Genomic DNA, 18006 nt, shown 5'->3' with positions numbered 1-18006 from the left:
TACACAGTTTGAAGAGCAAATACTGGGTGAATGAACAAAGGTAACAGTTTGCACTTTATCCGTTTCACTTCTTCTTTGTCTTGCGTAGCCGATGTGGGACACTGAGTGTAAATGTTCTTTGTCCCAAGGTATGGAGGTCTGTCAGTCGGAGGACAGCTTCCCATCCTCAATGTCAACCCCAAAGACATCCAGCATTTCTTCCATCAACTGGGGCGAATGCTCAACATCACAGCGGTACTCACCGTCTTTCTTTTTAAACACGAGTGTCATGCAAAAAGTCCATCAAATCAGATTATAATGATCATTTTCTTTCACAGGGACACTATTCTCGACGTGCACTCAGGGAGATTGGTCCTTTCTTGCATTACATGGAAAGTGAATTCAATGTTAAGGTATGTGTGGGATGGATTCAGTAGCTTTTCAGCTAAAAGCAATTAGCAAAGCAGCAAGGGGCAGCATTGAAGTGCAAACACTCACTGGTCTGGCGCTATGATTTTATACACACTGCAATTCATGTCACAAGGACGTTGGCTGTAAATGCTTTCATAGCGTTGGTCTCCACTTAAAGTAATTGAGGTTTTTCTATAAGGAAGGTCAGCTCACGACGCCCGGTGTTGTAGATCAGGATTGTAATTGTCACAGAAGGTTGTGGGTGTAAAGCAGGGGTGTCAAACTCAAGGCCCGGGGGCCAAATCTGGCCCGTGACTTCACTTGCGAACTGCGAACCTACGGGGACAGAGCCTTCAGTGTGGCAGCCCCCACCCTCTGGAACGCTCTCCCTGCGGAGATACGCAACATCCCCACACTTGAAGCCTTCAAAAGGGCCCTCAAGTCCCATCTGTTTGCCAAGGCTTTCGGCCCCTAAATCGATCTGTTGTTCTGTTTGTCTGTCTTTTGTTTTGTTATGTTTGTCTTTGCACTATTACTTGTGAAGCGACCTTGGGTCCCCTGAAAGGCGCTATAGAAATCGAAGCTATTATTATTATTATTATTATTACTTCACAAGAGCTTGCAAAAAAATGTAATACGTTTATTATACGGTTACAGGCCGATTTGCAGAAGCACGTTGCCCATAAACTACATGTCCCACAATGCATCTCAAATTTGACTTTTTTCTCAGAAATGTTACTTTTTTTTCAGAATTTTGTTTTTCTCTTTAAATAATGTTTTGACATTCTCACTGAAGAGACTTGCAATTATTTGCCCTAGACTTCTGCTTTCAGACGTAGTTAATTATGAAGTTATTACCCTGTCCGATAATAATCCAATGCAGAGGCAATAATGGAATAGAATACATTATTTTATATATTAAACATTTATGTATGTATTTTTATATAGTCTTGAAGTTACAACTGGCCCTTTGAGTGCAACCATAATGCGAATGTGGCCCGCGATGAAATTGAGTTTGACACTCCTGGTGTAAAGTGTTCAGTTAACTCTGTTCTCCTTCCTCAGGTTTGGTATAATAACAAAGGCTGGCACGCCATGGTGGCCTTCATGAACGTGGCCAATAACGCCATCCTGCGGGCTTTCCTGCCTCCATCCTCCAAACCTGTGGAGTTTGGCATCACCGCCATCAACCACCCTCTGAACCTCACCAAGGAGCAGCTGTCCGAAATCACAGTGTGAGTGTTTAACTAATATTAATACAAATAAATTGTGTTTCAAAGTGGATTTATTTGCACATGAAAGCACATTTTGTATTACTATACATGTTAAAGATATATATTATTTTCTGTTTTTGAGCGACTAAAACGTCTTCTGTTCTTTCTCTGTTTTTTCCCCGTTTATAAAAATAGATGTTTATACATGAATCTATCATTTATTTTTAAATAGTTTACATTAAAAGTAAATTGAAGATATAACTTAACATGAGTTACTTTTTTTAACAGTCTTTAAAATAAACTTTTACCTAACTGTACATTTGCTAAATTCTTTCTCTTTTAAAGCCAAACATTTTTTATTTGGCTTTCAAAGCATTTTTTTGGATTCCTCTCTAAAGCCACCATCCCAAGTTGCCATTTACTGTTTATTATTAATTACACATATGTCATGTATTTACTTTGTCATTAACATGACTTTTTCTGCTTCTCTCCTCAGGTTGAACACTTCAGTAGACGCTGTGGTTGCGATCTGTGTTATTTTCGCCATGTCCTTCATCCCCGCCAGCTTCGTCCTCTACCTCATCCAGGAGCGAGTGACCAAGGCCAAACACCTGCAGTTTGTGAGCGGGGTCAGCCCTGTGGTTTACTGGGTGGCGAACTTCTTCTGGGACATGGTGAGTCAATCAGTGCTGGAGTCAATATATAATGTGCTCCATGCTTATGCTGAAATGAATAATAATAATAATCTTTATTTGTATAGCACCTTTCATACAACAAGTGCAGTTCAAGGTGCTTCACATTTCACAGAAAATTGATATCACACACCATACAGTTACCAGTAAAAGACATAAAAATAAAAATACCAAATAGTAGACATATAAAAAATACATTTAAATTAAAGGTACAATGATGAAATTGTGCAATAAAAGGGGGACAATGCAACTTCAACACACAATCAGATGACAGGTTAGAATGCATAGCAATGCATTGAGAAAGTGCAGCAGATAGCAGGAGTCTGCTTCCTAAAAGGCTCATTTGTACAATTGTGTTTCTTTTTTTTCAAGACTTGAAAGATGTGCAGTTTTCAAATCATTAAAAGTGATTAACCACATGAGGCATGTGTGCATTACAAACTCATCTTCAAACAGATGTTGTGGATTCTTCCTTGAAGCCAATTTGCTTTGGACATATGTTAATTTGAGTATATTAAGAGATGTTTCTGTTCCTTTTCTTCATGTGAGTGCTTCATCTCTTCCCTAGGTTAACTACTCCCTCAGCACTGCATTGGTGGTCGGCATTTTCCTGGCTTTCGATAAAAAGTGTTACACATCACCATCCAACCTGCCAGCACTAATAACTCTGCTTCTGCTCTATGGGTCAGTATTCTATTAATTATATATGGTTAATTTTTGAAAAGATTATATATATTATTGTGCAGGTGAGAAATGCCTTATCAGAATATGTCACCTCTTAACAACAAAAAGAGGAACTGAATTACAGCCCAAGTCAACATCAAGGACATCTAAACAGAAAAATATATTTAAATCCTCCAGGTGGTCGGTGACGCCCCTGATGTACCCCATGTCCTACATATTCGACATCCCCAGTACTGCCTACGTGTCTCTGTCCTGCATCAACCTGTTCATAGGCATCAACAGCAGCGCCATCACCTTCATCCTGGAGCTCTTTGAAAACAATCTGGTAAGGATGTATGGGTTTAAAAATAATTGCCAGATGACTTTTTTGTTGTTTTTACCTTTCAACTCACAGCAAGGAAGGACAATTAATTTAATGATTCCCTAAGGGTCAATATCTTCACTGCAAAGATGCATTTTTGATATATTTCATGGGAAAATCTAGCTAAATTAAAAAAGCGTAAGGGCGTAAGAGTAAAATTCAAACACTTTTTAAAAATCTTTAAGGGGTATACAAAGCAATCAACGTATATTGTCACTTTGTTTATTATATAAGCTATTGAATTAACAAAATCTCGGGGTCTTGTTCGCGAGTGAGGGAACAATGGAGCGTGAGATGGGCCGGAGAATCGGAGCAGCGGGAGCGGTACTGCAGTCGCTTTACCGCACCGTTGTGACGAAAAGAGAGCTGAGCCAGAAGGCAAAGCTCTCTGTCTACCGGGCCATTTTCGTTCCTACCCTCACCTATGGTCATGAAGGATGGGTCATGACCGAAAGAACGAGATCGCGGATACAAGCGGCCGAGATGGGTTTTCTCCGCAGGGTGGCTGGCGTCTCCCTTAGGGATAAGGTGAGAAGTTCGGTCATCCGGGAGGACTCGGAGTTGAACCGCTCCTCCTTCGCGTCGAAAGGAGCCAGTTGAGGTGGTTCGGGCACCTAGTTAGGATGCCACCTGGGCGCCTCCCTAGGGAGGTGTTCCAGGCACGTCCAGCTGGGAAGAGACCAAGGGGTAGACCTAGGACCAGGTGGAGGGATTATATCTCTTTGCTGGCCTGGGAGCGCCTTGGGATCCCCCAGTCAGAGCTGGTTGATGTGGCCAGGGAAAAGAAAGTTTGGGGCTCTCTGCTGGAACTGCTACCCCCGCGACCCGACCACGGATAAGCGGGAGAAGATGGATGGATGGATGGATGGAATTAACAAAATGCTTGCTACTTTCTAGAGTAAGGGATCTCAGAGGAACTTTCTGAGTATGAATCACAAGTAAACATTTGAAAATAACATTTTTTTAATGGTGTCTAGGAAACGATGGGCTGTTAATAATTGTGTTTTTGAATTGTGGCATCTAACTTACCTCGATCCAAATGAAGCTTTTCAAGACTTTGTTCAAACCCTGAGGCTCATTAATAATGTGCAGCCGGGGCAGCAGAAGGTCTGAAGCTCAGAATAACATTAACAAAAACAATGAGAGTGATGTGACCTGTTGGACTGGCGAGTAATTATTTAAAGGTGGGTATGAAACCGGCTCGAGATACACTTTTTGTTATATTCCATGGAATGCTCTTAACATCCCGATAGCAATGAATATCTGAAGTGCTTTGACAAAAAATCCATAAAACATGTCATCTGGAAGCCGTAGCGCTGTAAAAATCACGACCAATCATCTGAGCCGGCCCGGCTAAAATAACTGGATGGCCTACCTGCCTGTCAGCCTTCCATCTGTGCACAAACTTATCTCGTGCCCTCATTGGTCATGTGCGCGTTTGTGTGTTTTGGAGGAGGGGCTCTGTAAGGAAGTGGCAGATTTTTTCCAGCTGTGTATTTTCAAATTCTAGCGCACTCGAGCTGGTTTCTCCAAAATGACCTAACCCACCTTTAAGAAGAAGAGAGAAAAACTGAAATGAGAAAAAACAAAAGTCAGGGGGGACAGGGCAGAGACGCTGCTGCTGACAGGCTAACACAGTGGTTCTCAAACTTTTTCTGTCAGGCCCCCCCTTTGGAGAAAAAAAAAAAGCCCCCCAACACACATAGTCAGGCTCAGTGGCGGCGCCAGAGACTTATTTTGGGGGTGCTGTGGGGTAGCATGACGTTTCATAGAGGGTGCTCAAACATTTAGGGTTTCCCATTAATGTACCCGGCGCTACAGTGGAATTTTCTACTGCAACACTCTCCACACGCACATACACAGTGTTCCCGCAACTGTTACAACGAAGGCTCGATAATCAGCTCACGGCATATAGGTGTAAGCAGGGGTAAAGTGCTATTTTTATAGGTGGTGTGTGGACACATTGAGAGCAAAATGAAGAGATCTATGGATACCTCTCAACACCCAGATGAAACGGAACTGTAAACAGATTTACTTTTTCTTTATGGATATTTTACAAATCACCCTTTTAAACTTTATTCTTTTTTTAATGTCATATAGTATTTCATACCTGTTTTTCATTTATTCTCTTATTTTTGTATAACTATAATGATCATATAAATGTGTGCCTCGGAAATAATTGTTTACATTAATGGTGACCAAAACGTTTGAGACCCACTGAGATAACACTGAAAGAGTCCTTTAGTTCACTGAGCCTCTCAGTCTGACAGGAGAGGACTCTCCTCCACTTTGTTGTTGAAAAAACTCCTTATATCCGTTAGCGTAGCTCGCTAGCACCAGAAGCTAAGAACAACGATCTCCGGTACCGGTGCGCTCTCTCTCTCTCGCGCGCACACAAAATGGCTCGTTCCACACACACAGAGACCCAGACGTAATAGTACTGTACTGTATCATATTATTTTCGAATCAATAATTTTTTTTAAAATCTTTTTTTTTTTTTTTTTAATCTTTTTTTTTTTTTTATATAACCATTTTTCCTCCTGGTCTTTCGCGCCCCCCCTGGCATGCCTCTGCGCCCCCCAGGGGGGGCGCGCGCGCCCCACACTTTGAGAACCACTGGGCTAACAGGTGACTCCCTGCTCTGCTGAAATATGGAGATGGTTCTTTTTACCAAATGGTTTTACTGGCACACACCTATACTCTTTCAACTGAGCAGAGATACATAAACACAATGCTGAGATGATGTCGTGATGCATATCCAGGATAATAATGACTTTCAGTAATAAGTATGTTGAAGTTATCTTTCAATCCTGCACCCAAGTGAAATGTTTATTATTAAGTATATGTGTGTTGCCAGTCTCTGCTGATGTTCAATGAGTGGCTGAAGAAAGGCCTGCTGCTGTTCCCTCACTTCTGCCTTGGGAGAGGACTGATCGACATGGCCATGAACCAGGCTGTAACGGATGTTTATGCCAGATTTGGTAAGTACTAGTGTTCCGACACAACTCCCAATGAACAGTCACTAGAGGGCTAATGTAGGCTCATCACTTTGACACGTTTCAATGTAAAGAGTCTGTACTGAAGTTATAACTCAAATAAACAAACCATAACTTAAAGAGGACCAAACGGTCAACAGAAAATGTCTGTGCCTCTGTGTCATACTAATTACTGGCAAACAACAGGTGGACTAAATGCAAACAAACCACACCCATGTGTCAAAGCCGGAAGTGATTATTAAATACAAATGTGTGCAGTCTAAAGTAACAACAATAATGGAAATAATTGCCGTTGTAATGCTGTAAAGTTTCCTGCTGTAAGACAAATAAAGATTATCTTATTTCCAATAGATAGTCTTGACTTGCTAACATATATTATTATTATTATTGCTGTAGCCACTGTCTGGAAAATATATTTGTACTGCTTGTGAAATATAAAAACGACTGACTTTGTGCTGAAGAGGGGTTCATTTTCAGTATGTATCTGTCTTCAGGTGAGGAGTTCACACAGGACCCGTTCCGGTGGGACTTTGTGGGGAAAAATATAGCTTTCATGGCAGTGGAAGGCTTTGTCTTCTTTATTCTTAATCTTCTGATCCAGTACCGCTTCTTCATGGACAATTGGTAAGCTACTCTTCAAACACAGACGGTACAGGTCTGCACACACAGCATCTCAGCTGTTACACACATGTCTCCACCTTTCTTTACAAACTCTTTCACAGCCGGTCAGAGCTCATACCCACCTGTGATCAGATACAACTGTAATGCTCATCCACAGATGATTTTCTCGCCCTCTTCAGGTTCACAAAGTGCCCGCAGACTACAGTACGAGACGAGGATGAAGACGTGGCAGCAGAAAGGCAGAGAGTTTATGACGGAGCGAGCAAGACAGACATCCTGCAGATCAGAGACCTCTCTAAGGTAGAGACAGTGGCTCGCCTGTCTTTGTGATTTTTTCACGTTTAACTTTGAAATAATATCACGTATAAAGTTGAATGAAATGTACAAGACACAAAGTAATCCCTTGCAGTATTTATGAGTATATCCACAAAATCTTAGTGGGTTAAATGCTGGATTAAAAACATGTTAGCTGCACATTGGAAATACAGCTCCCTTTAATTGTGGGAAATTATTTTTAATTAACTGCTTAAAGAAACGGAAAGAAAATGCAAAAATATATTTTTTTTAAATACATAAAAGACATCAAATGGAAAGAACAATACAATACAAAAGCTAGTCCACAACATAACAGGGGACATTTTAAATATACAAATAATTATTGTCTGTTGTTTTTGTTTGGGGCTATTTTTATTAGATGATGACCATTTGTTTATGGAGGATTATTATAATCTCAGAAATGCAATTTTCTATTATTTAAATGAAATAAAACATGATATTTAATCCCGTTTCTTTCAAATTAGACCTTTCTGTCAATGCTGCAAAGTCATACCTCCACTGTATGATTCTATCACACATTGAATACTGTTTGACAAACTGGTCGTTTGCTTGTGCCACAAACCTGAAACCCATAGAACAGCTGTACAAGAGAGCTATCAAGGTGTTTGACAGAAAGCCACATTCATACCGCCACTGTGTCATCCTTGAAAAACACAATTTCTTGAGCTTTGACAATTTTAAGTCTTTTAAAAGTATGTGCTTTATTTATAAATGTTTACATGCACTGCCCCCCCCCCCCTTAGGGGAATTCATCCACAAAAGAGACACTGGACGCTGCACTAGGTCAGAAACCAGAGGAGACTGTGAGGTCCACCGCAGACGGACCACTTTTGGACAAAATGTCCTCTCCATTAAAGGCAGCTCATTGTGGAATAGCCTCCCAGCTGAGATACAGGATTGTCCCACTCTCAATAGTTTTGAAGGTCAACTCAAAGAATGGTTGAGAAACAAACAGACGTGCAATCGCCACTAAATGCACTTTAACACAGGGGTATCTCCTCTTGCACTTTATGTAGCTCTTGTATCATCTCTTGCACTTTACATGTCGTTGCTGCTATATTGTATTGCCATGTCATAAATACTTGTGTATGCTGCTCTTGCTCTTTTGCACTTTTTGCATATCATGTGTTTTGTTTTTGCTATGTTTGTAAAATGTAAACTTCTTAAATGTTTTATGTGAGGGACTGCGGATGGAAATGAGCTCAAAGCTAAATCTGGCACTGTTACGCTTGACACATTTGAATGTTTTAAGTGTTAATTTCTGCGCATTGTCCCTGCCAAATAAACGATTAAATAAAATAAATAAATAAACCAATTTGAAGTGCAGAACAAAAAATGCTCAAAACTATAAGCAGGCAGATTAATGCCGTAGAAAGATGCTGTTATCGTTTTAAATGCACTAAACAAATATGAACCAGTCATCATGTTTCCTTGCTTCCTCTGCACAGACGTATGTGGGCAGGAAGAGGGCAGCTGTGGACCGGGTTTGTGTGGGTGTCCCTGCAGGAGAGGTAAAAACACTACATTCAGTTACTTTGGTGTCATTTATATCAAGCTTTGTTCTTTTTGTGTTTGCTCAGTTAGAGCAGTTAGAGATTCAGATTATTTGCATTATCATTATATTAAGCCGAATTAGATTTCAAAGTTTCAAAATGATATTAGCAGTCTGTATCAGCGAGTGCGGTTCAGCCCTTTATTGTCTGTAATTCAGCAGAATGTGTCCTCGCATCAACAGACTGATTGTATTTTGTCCTGTTAGTGCTTTGGTCTTTTGGGAGTTAATGGAGCTGGAAAGACGACGACCTTCAAAATGCTGACTGGGGACAGTGATGTCAGCTCGGGGGAGGCCACTGTGGCTGGGTACAGGTACATAAAGAACCGTCCAAAATGTCACACTGAGCTCGCAGCACTCTGCTCTCGGTTCATCCTGCATGGCGTTCAAGATGGGAGACCGGAAACAGTCCAATGAGTTTAAACACAGAGAAGGTCAATCTGACATAATTCTGTTTGATGACACTATCTGACTATAAAACCAACACATGCGGTGCTCTGAATAGAAAAACTAGGAGCCAGGGTTTCATCGACGCTTTGTTTTTGAAGACTCAGATACATATATTTTGTGGAGCTACTGCATAGTGATTTGAATTCTAATGTTCTATCTGTTAGAAATCCATTTTTTATGCCAACTTTTTAAACAAACCATGTTTTCATCTCAGACACTTCAGAAATAATGACAGTCTGGGCTCGTTTTGAGGTGAGGCAGCACGTGCTTAACAAAACAAATTAAATAACAGAACAGATAACTGGGAAAAAAAAAAACAATTTCTGTATAGAACTACAACATTTATTTATCATCTTTCATATGACTCTACAAATGTATCTCAGGTCTCCAGATTGGGAGTTATCAATGTATTAAATGGCATGACATTAAAGACAATAACACATATTGTCCATTACATTCAACTAACAAGAAGATTATCATTCATTTTTGTATTATTTTGTTCATAACAATCAGCTTCCCTCTCAAATCTGGATGTTTTAGATTACTTTATCCGTCTAATCCCACTCTTAAATCATGTTTCTGATTGGCTCAATGTAACGAGTGGCTCCTTGTGTCTTGTTTTGCAGCATCCTGACAGAGATTCTGGACGTGCACCAGAACATGGGCTACTGCCCTCAGTTTGAAGCAATCGATGAGCTGCTAACCGGCAGGGAGCATCTGTACCTGTACGCTCGTCTCAGAGGGGTGCCCGAGTGTGAGATCCCCAGAGTGAGTACGCCTCCAGCTCCTTTAATCTGTTACTGTCTTACTGAGCGCTGCAGAGAATCAGAAATCCTTTACTCGGTCCACATTGGGTAAATGAACATTGTTACTGCAAAGGTGACAGTACAGATAAGACAAAATAAAAGAGTAGAACACTATCTCTCTGTGAGACAGAGATGAAGCAGCCTGTCGCTGAACGAGCTGCACGGGGCAGACACATTGGGGAAGGGGGGGAGACACGTTGTCCAACAAGATTGATAGCTTAGCCATTACTCTCTTGTCTCCACTTCCAGTGTCCAGGGGGCTTCCTGAAGCAGAGCTGGCCTTTAAATCTGTTTTATTCATTTTTTGGGGTGGGGGTCCTTTTTCCACAACTGTTTAAATTGTGCTTTTCATTTTTGCTGTTAAATTGTTGTAAAGGGCTCAGTAATCAGTAAGTTTGGCCGGCCCTGAAACTGAGACGTTTACTTTAAGGACATTTATTATGTCACAAGATATCACATACAGTAACTTCATTCTATTGCATTGCGCATACTGCTATATTTAGTTTTTTCTATATTTTGTATTATTTTTAACGTTATTATAGTTTTCTTATAATAGTTCTCTATCTGTGTTTTTTAATTGTTGTTTTACTTGTATTTATGCATCACGACACCAAGTCAAATTCCTCATACGTGTGAACCTACCTGGTAATAAACCCGTTTCTGATTCTGATTCCGATAGGGTTAGTTGAAAGCAATAATATTACATTTAAATACAAAAATAGGTTATAATAATATTACAGCTTTCAACTAACCTGATACAGTTATTTGATATTTGTTGACATTCAAGTCAACTTTTCAGTTTTTTCAGTGCATCTTTCAAATAAGTGATAAGATGTACTGTACGTGTTTTAATAAATGCATGTTCCCCCTCTCCCCTAAAGGTGGCAGAGTGGGGCATCCAGAAGCTGGGTCTGACGGAGTACGCGGGCCGCTGCGCCGGGACCTACAGCGGAGGCAACAAGAGGAAACTCTCCACAGCGATCGCGATGATCGGGTGCCCGGCGCTGGTGCTGCTGGTGAGAGAGCCCATTGTTTGGGTTTCTGGGATGGATGCAAGCATTTATCAATGAAATGGACAATGGATCCAGATGGCGAGCCATATGGGTTCAGTCATGCCTGGCCTCCAATGTTTTATACATGGGCAGGGAACTGTACAGTCCAATTCAAATTGACATAAATCAGAGATGTTTGCCATACGCTGATAGAGATAAGGACTTGGTCTCTGTTTATATGGAATGATGTGCTCAGAGAATTTGTCGTGTGTGTGTGTTTAGGATGAGCCCACGACAGGGATGGACCCCCACTCTCGACGCTTCCTGTGGAATGCCATCATGAGTGTGATCCAGGACGGGCGTGCCGTGGTGCTAACATCACACAGGTTCAACATCTAATAATGAAATTAATCCAGAGTACACACTCCTGCTGCAGCAGCTGAGCAAACACAGCTACTGTAACTCTTCTGCCAACAACCTGAATTATTTAGAACTATAAAGTATGATTGATTGCTCATTGACATGGAGTAGCAGCAGTAAAAATAAAGATTGATGATGTTTTTTTTCACCAGTATGGAGGAGTGCGAGGCCCTCTGCACTCGACTGGCCATCATGGTCAATGGGACTTTCAAGTGTCTGGGTACCATCCAGCATCTCAAATACAAGTAAGAGGTTTTCTGTGTGGGTAGTATTTTAATATCATAAATCTAAACCTGTAAAACTGAAGTGCTTTGGCCAGAATATATTTGGCTCTACAACCAAGGCTTGACCAGTGTATACAACTTCCCTGTATGTACCTACTGTGACACATAGACTTTAATATTTATTAATATTAATATATATCTCTACTCATATTGATATGCCTGCAAAACCAACTACTCCATGTTCTCCTAATCATAATGTTGTTATTCTTACCTAAACTGTTTCTTAGTTATTCTTATTCTTACTCTAATTACTCTTGTGTGACCTCATATCTTGCCTATCCTGTGTTTTACTCATATTGCTTTTAAAGGTTTGATTTAATACGTTTATTTAATCTGATCTTATCTTAAATGAAGGTCTGCATCTTGGAACTGAAAAGGAATATATAAGGAAACAGTCAAACTTGAAAAAATAACAATGCGAAGTTGTACAACAACCTTGGGGGATAAAAAGTTAAGAGATTTAAATTGTACTCTGAAAAATGTTTCTTTCTTCGCATTGTGTTTCCTTGCCTTAGGTTTGGTGACGGCTACGTAGTGACCATGAAGATGAAGGCAGCTCGAGCGGGCGTGTCTCTGGACCTGGAGCCCGTGGAGAGCTTCATGAAGAGCAGCTTCCCCGGCTGCGTGCAGAGGGAGAAGCACTACAACACGCTGCAGTACGAGATCGCCTCCTCCTCCCTGGCCAGGATATTCCAGCTGGTGGTGGCCAATAAAGAAAGGCTCAGCATCGAAGACTACTCTGTTTCCCAGACAACACTGGACCAGGTACTTCTGAACACAGACAATAAGCGTCTCAGACTGTGTTAAAGGCATTTAGGGGAAACAGTCCTGATGATGTTTGTGAAGGAAGAATGGTTAGTTATCTTGTTATAATTTGTTTTTGAATATTTTTTATTCTTATTTATTCTACTATTTCAACAATTTAGACAGTTTATACATCTAAAAAATAAACTAAATTAGTAGAAGCGGGAGGACATTAGTCATCTTGTTGCAGGATAAAGTAAATAAAAGATAATTCTGTAATTAACACAGATAAACAAAATTCTATATATACATACACATACATATGTACACATATACATACATGGCTGTACACCAATTTCCAGGGTTAAATTAAAATATGACAAAGTATAAAAAATACAAAATAAATTCCTACAAGTATATGTTCAGATAACCAGACAGTTTCATTTCTCACCCTATTTTTATTTAAGAGAAGAGTGTATAAGAAAAGGCCTTAATGTGCTTTTTGAGGTGTTCGATTTCCTGTAGTGTGTTATATAGGTTTGTGTGCATGTAAATGGTCTGTGCATGTAAATGGTCTGCACACCCTGCCTGGAACGCCTCCATTGGACTTCTTTGTTTACTTGCGTAACATAGTGGCATATGTAACACTTGCGCTTCTATTGGTTAAAATATGACTTACAATCAGCTACACTACGGTCCTTTTGTGCCTTAATGCAGTTAAAAAAATATTCAACAATGTACTGACTTGGTTTGTCTGTTTTGCAGGTGTTCGTTAACTTTGCCAAGCAGCAGACAGCAGAGGACGAGGACGCTACGCTAAACAAACGGACAGCAGGTCGAAAAAAAGACGTGAAGATCTTGCCCGTGCAGAGGAGAACACGTAAAGGTCCCGTGTAAATAAACCTAAACAGGGCAGTGATATAACTTTCTACATTCCACAGTTAAAGGCGGGGTAGGTAAGTTTGAGAAACCGGCTCGAGATACACTTTTTGTTATATTCCATGGAATGCTCTTAACATCCCGATAGCAAAGAATATCTAAAGTGCTTTGACAAAAAATCCATTAAAGAATGTCATCTGTGGAAGCCGTAGCACTGTAAAAAGCACGACCAATCATCTGAGCCGCCCCGGCTAAAGTAACTGGATGGCCTACCTGCCTGTCAGCCTTCCATCTGTGCACAAACTTATCTCGTGCCCTCATTGGTCATGTGCGCGTTTGTGTGTGTTGGAGGAGGGGCTCTGTAAGGAAGTGGCAGATTTGTTCCGGCTGTGTATTTTCAAATTCTAGCGCACTCGAGCTGGTTTCTCCAAAATTACCTACCCCACCTTTAAAGCAGCACTTTTAAATATTTCGCTAGCCAAATAATTTTTAGAGTAGAGACGAGACTTGCCAGTTAACCTGCCAAAGTAACTGGTAACACTGGCTTTTTTTCTAGCCACTTAACAAGCAGCAAACCGGAGTTAATTTTCTAAAATATTGTAAAAAAATACACTTTAAATTATGTATTTTAACAGCAAAACTGTGGGGAAACAGCTGGGTGTTCGTCTGGTGTTTAGATTGACTGGCATGTATACATTTGTACATACTCTGTTAAAATATTCAAGCACCTTAGAAGCAGATTTTTTAACGTTTACATTAACGCACACACCTCAATTTTATGTCCCACATGTAAACAAATGTCATATGATATTGGTTGCTAATTCTTTTCCATAACATATTTATTATTGCTTCTTTTTTGTTCAGTCATTCTTTGTTCAGTATTTCATACACTGCCATGTTATGTTACACCTCTTGAAGGAAAGAGAAAAAAAGATATTTAACAAAATAAAGCTGTGAATGAAGAGGATTTATATTTTGTATCTGAACAAATAAAACATTAATATGCTTTATAATGTATGCTCTTTGCACTCTCCATTAGTGGATTGTACTGCATCATCAGTCCCAAATAAAACAGTTTCATAATGTACATATGAACTGTAGTTTTTCTTGTATATATATTTCTCGAAATCTTAATTCCTCATGGTATGCCACTGCTGGTTGTAGAAGTATAGTTGAAAGAGTTACAGTAAAGTCCAACGACCTGCAATACGTCTGCTGACCTCCGATGAAAAGCTGAAAAGCCACTGGCCGTCAGTGGTGGAGTGATGCATGCTGGGAGGTTTGTCACACCCTGGATTCATCTGACACACGGGTTGCGGTCGAATAGTCCAAAAATCTTAACCTGATTTTTTTACTATTCGACCGCAATCACGGTCCAATTACTGTTTCCCCACCTCAAGTGATGCTGCCATTGCCTCAGGCCGCCCACTAGGCTGAACGTCATTGGCTACCTCAGAGAAACAGAGGGATGATGGTCATGTGGAATTCAGGGCAGCTAATGAACTCTGTGGATCTCACACTCGTCTCCTGCTCATATGGTGCTCTGGATCAGGGGTTCCCAACCTTTTTTCCCAAGAGCCCCCCCAAATGACTCCTGTTGTAAATTGCGCCCCCCAGCATTTTTGAGACTTTTAAACTTGAATTACCGCTGTTGCCCCCCCCCCCCCCCACATACGCAAGGGGGGGGGGGGGGGGGCAACAGCGGTAATTCAAGTTTAAAAGTCTCAAAAATGCTACAACTACTGTCACAAACTGGATGAATGTGAAGTATTTTGTTAAAGGAGGATGAAAGCGTAATTAAGGAGCACTATTGAGTGACTTTGATGGTTATTGGACTCAGGATTCATTCATTTGGATTCCCGCTGTATGAAGAAATTAAAGGACGGCGCAAGTGGAAACAATTCACAAAGGGATTAAACTGTTTAAAACACATGAGCCGGATTTTGCCGATGTGTTTATGTGGATTCAAAAGTCGTAAATAATCTACAAAATGGAGGAGACCGATCTGATCGGAACAACTGTGACAAATAATCCAACTGAAACCGGCATGGACAATGACTATGTTTTAAAAATGCGCTTATCCAGAAAAGCCTGGTTTGGACACTTTACGGGCAGAAGAAACATTTCTATTAAAGAAAGAATTATACATTTCTGTCTTTTTATGCCTTTAATACTAACTTGAATTTGTATTCAAATTAATTAATCAATTATTTTGTATATTTTATTGTAATGTAGAGACAAGGCCCCCCCCTGCGATCTTTGGCGCCCCCCAGGTTGGGATGAAGCTGATGAGCTGATTAGTGCCGCTGTGGGAGAGCAATGAGTCACACTGTACCTTGTGTTTTCCATGTAATATAACCATGAATCCATTGAATTTCCAGGTATTTTTAATGTGCACAAATCTATATTAACAACCTGTCTTTTGAACAAATTTAATTTTTCAACACTTTTCCATAACAGGAAATAATGCTAGGATAGAGAATCCTTGACGACTTTAACACAGAAAATGTGCGACAAGTGAAAAGTTGGAAAAGTTTTGGGTTATTTTGTACAAGTGGGGTTAGATCATTGAATCAGTGAAATAGACTCAATAATATCAGTGACAAAGCAATATTTATTCTGGAACATGCTCGCTCCGCTATCTGTAATGTGGCTAACCACAATAATAGCTTTAAACATGGAGTAAAACATACAATATTGCAATGTCTAGAGTAGTAGAAGTGAGAAATAGCATGTGCCTGATTTACAGGAGATAGCTAGGGATCAAGTCGTGCCATTCATACTTCCAGTACGCTAAAATAGCTAAAAGAAAAAGGTTATTGAAGGGAATCTGACATTTGTATATCATTCATGCAAATATGAGAATACAGACTTTTTCACATCTGCAACCTAAATTACTTATATCAGGAATCTGCCGTAACTTTATTAACCAAGAGGTACACTATACAGTACACTATATACTGTAACCTTGTAATATAGTGTCTTGAATATAAAGCATGAATATATGCTGTAAAATACGAATAACCCCTTTCTCACTGAAATATTGTTTTTAGATTAGACATTTCTTGGCTCTCCTGGTGGTGTGCACAGTGATCAATGTAGCAACACATTCTCAGTAATATAAGTCTTTTAAGGATGAGAATATGAAAGGGAACATTTTTCTGTTATCCCTCAGATAATACCAAAACTCTGAGTCCGCATGTTGCTTTCAAAATCGAATTGAGAGTTGTCCTGCTCGGATTTTTCTCTTCGTGCGGATCCCTGGTGTTGGGCTGACGTTTTTAAATGATGAGGCGTGTGGGAGTGTGACGAAGGTAACTTCGGGCATTTTTATACAATTTATACTATTTATTGATGTAGTGTTTGTTGTATTTTAAATTGAAATGTGTTCCCCTTTCCCCATGTCTGTTGCCGTCGATTGTGTGCACCTGGTGCCCTGTGTTGTCTCCTCCCCCCTCACCTGTGTCTTGTTGTGCTGATTAGAGTGTGTGTATTTAGGCTCTGTTTCCCTGTCTGTTGAGAGGCTGGTAGGGTGTGTGAGATCCTTGTGGCTGCAGGATGTGTGCAAGGAGAACAACAGGATTGAGGCTGTGAACTTGGTGCACATGATTTTAATAAATGCCCACGTCGGGTTATATTTTTGGACGTTCTGCCTCCTTGCTTGGTCTGGGCCGCTCAACGGTCAGCTTCTCACAGGGAGGAAGCAGGCCAACTTCCTCGCTGGTACGATGAAGAAACTCTACAACACTGATCCCTGGAGACTTTACAGGATCAATGACTATATCGCTTAGTTTATATCGAAGCCTCGGATCACGCCTCTGTTCTGCTTCAGATCAATACACACCAAATTAACTATCAGATCCACTGTGTTTATAAAGTAATGCATCCAGCACAACGGTGATTAGATAAAACTGTCCAGGATTTAAAAGTCTCAGTTTCTCTGCCTTGATCGATTTGGTGGTTTCAAATTGAGGTGTCATAATTATAAAGCCTGTTCATGCTGTTGGCTCATAAAATAAATACCTCATGGAGAACTCTCCCTCATAAATGTTTGTAAAGGCATTACTTAAATCACAGTAGCCCCTTGATACGATGCCAAGAGTGGCACCCACATATAAAATAACTAATGTTACATATGCCAGTCACAAGCACACATTTTAAACTGTTGAGAACACAAAATATAGCAGGCTGCATTGTGGGAAATGTTCAATCCTGGGTTTTAGGGGCTTGACCCATTTACCCCAGCCTCTACTGCCTTGATGTAGAATATTTGTTTTAAGTGTGTCTGTTAAAAGACCCACAATATATATGAAAGCACTACACTATATTACTAAAGTCATGCTTTCAAGACAAGTCCAGCGATATAAAAAAAAGGGGTGGCATGATCAGGTGTTAAACCTTTAAATTGTTAGTTATGAAACGGTTGGTTCAGGTATTGATGGAAGCTGAACATTAATGGTCATGATGGGAATTATAGTGGATGAGTATATTTAAAGCAGGGAATACATCGATATTTAAATTCTGTTTTGAGTGATGTGTGGGCAGAAGATGGCTGGCTATTTTTAGCTTTTAAGCCAGTGCACTG

The 18006-nt window shown here is 40.2% G+C and overlaps 1 protein-coding gene across 1 annotated transcript in view; it reads left to right on the top strand.

The window, feature by feature from the left end:
* Positions 1 to 13764, top strand: part of LOC117541862 (retinal-specific phospholipid-transporting ATPase ABCA4-like) — a 51367-nt gene extending 37603 nt beyond the window's left edge. Inside the window, 18 exon segments of the mRNA XM_034209126.1 lie at positions 8 to 40; positions 129 to 234; positions 318 to 392; positions 1456 to 1625; positions 2101 to 2278; positions 2865 to 2980; positions 3158 to 3305; positions 6199 to 6322; positions 6832 to 6961; positions 7138 to 7258; positions 8743 to 8805; positions 9054 to 9160; positions 9923 to 10064; positions 10984 to 11118; positions 11377 to 11480; positions 11667 to 11759; positions 12314 to 12563; positions 13308 to 13764. Coding sequence (XP_034065017.1) covers positions 8 to 40; positions 129 to 234; positions 318 to 392; positions 1456 to 1625; positions 2101 to 2278; positions 2865 to 2980; positions 3158 to 3305; positions 6199 to 6322; positions 6832 to 6961; positions 7138 to 7258; positions 8743 to 8805; positions 9054 to 9160; positions 9923 to 10064; positions 10984 to 11118; positions 11377 to 11480; positions 11667 to 11759; positions 12314 to 12563; positions 13308 to 13439 — 2227 coding nt within the window. The 3' untranslated portion in view covers positions 13440 to 13764.
* The last annotated feature ends 4242 nt before the right edge of the window (positions 13765 to 18006 follow it).

Source organism: Gymnodraco acuticeps, unplaced genomic scaffold (assembly GCF_902827175.1).
Source record: "Gymnodraco acuticeps unplaced genomic scaffold, fGymAcu1.1, whole genome shotgun sequence".
NCBI lineage: Eukaryota > Metazoa > Chordata > Actinopteri > Perciformes > Bathydraconidae > Gymnodraco > Gymnodraco acuticeps.
This window is presented reverse-complemented; position numbering and strand designations above follow the sequence as displayed.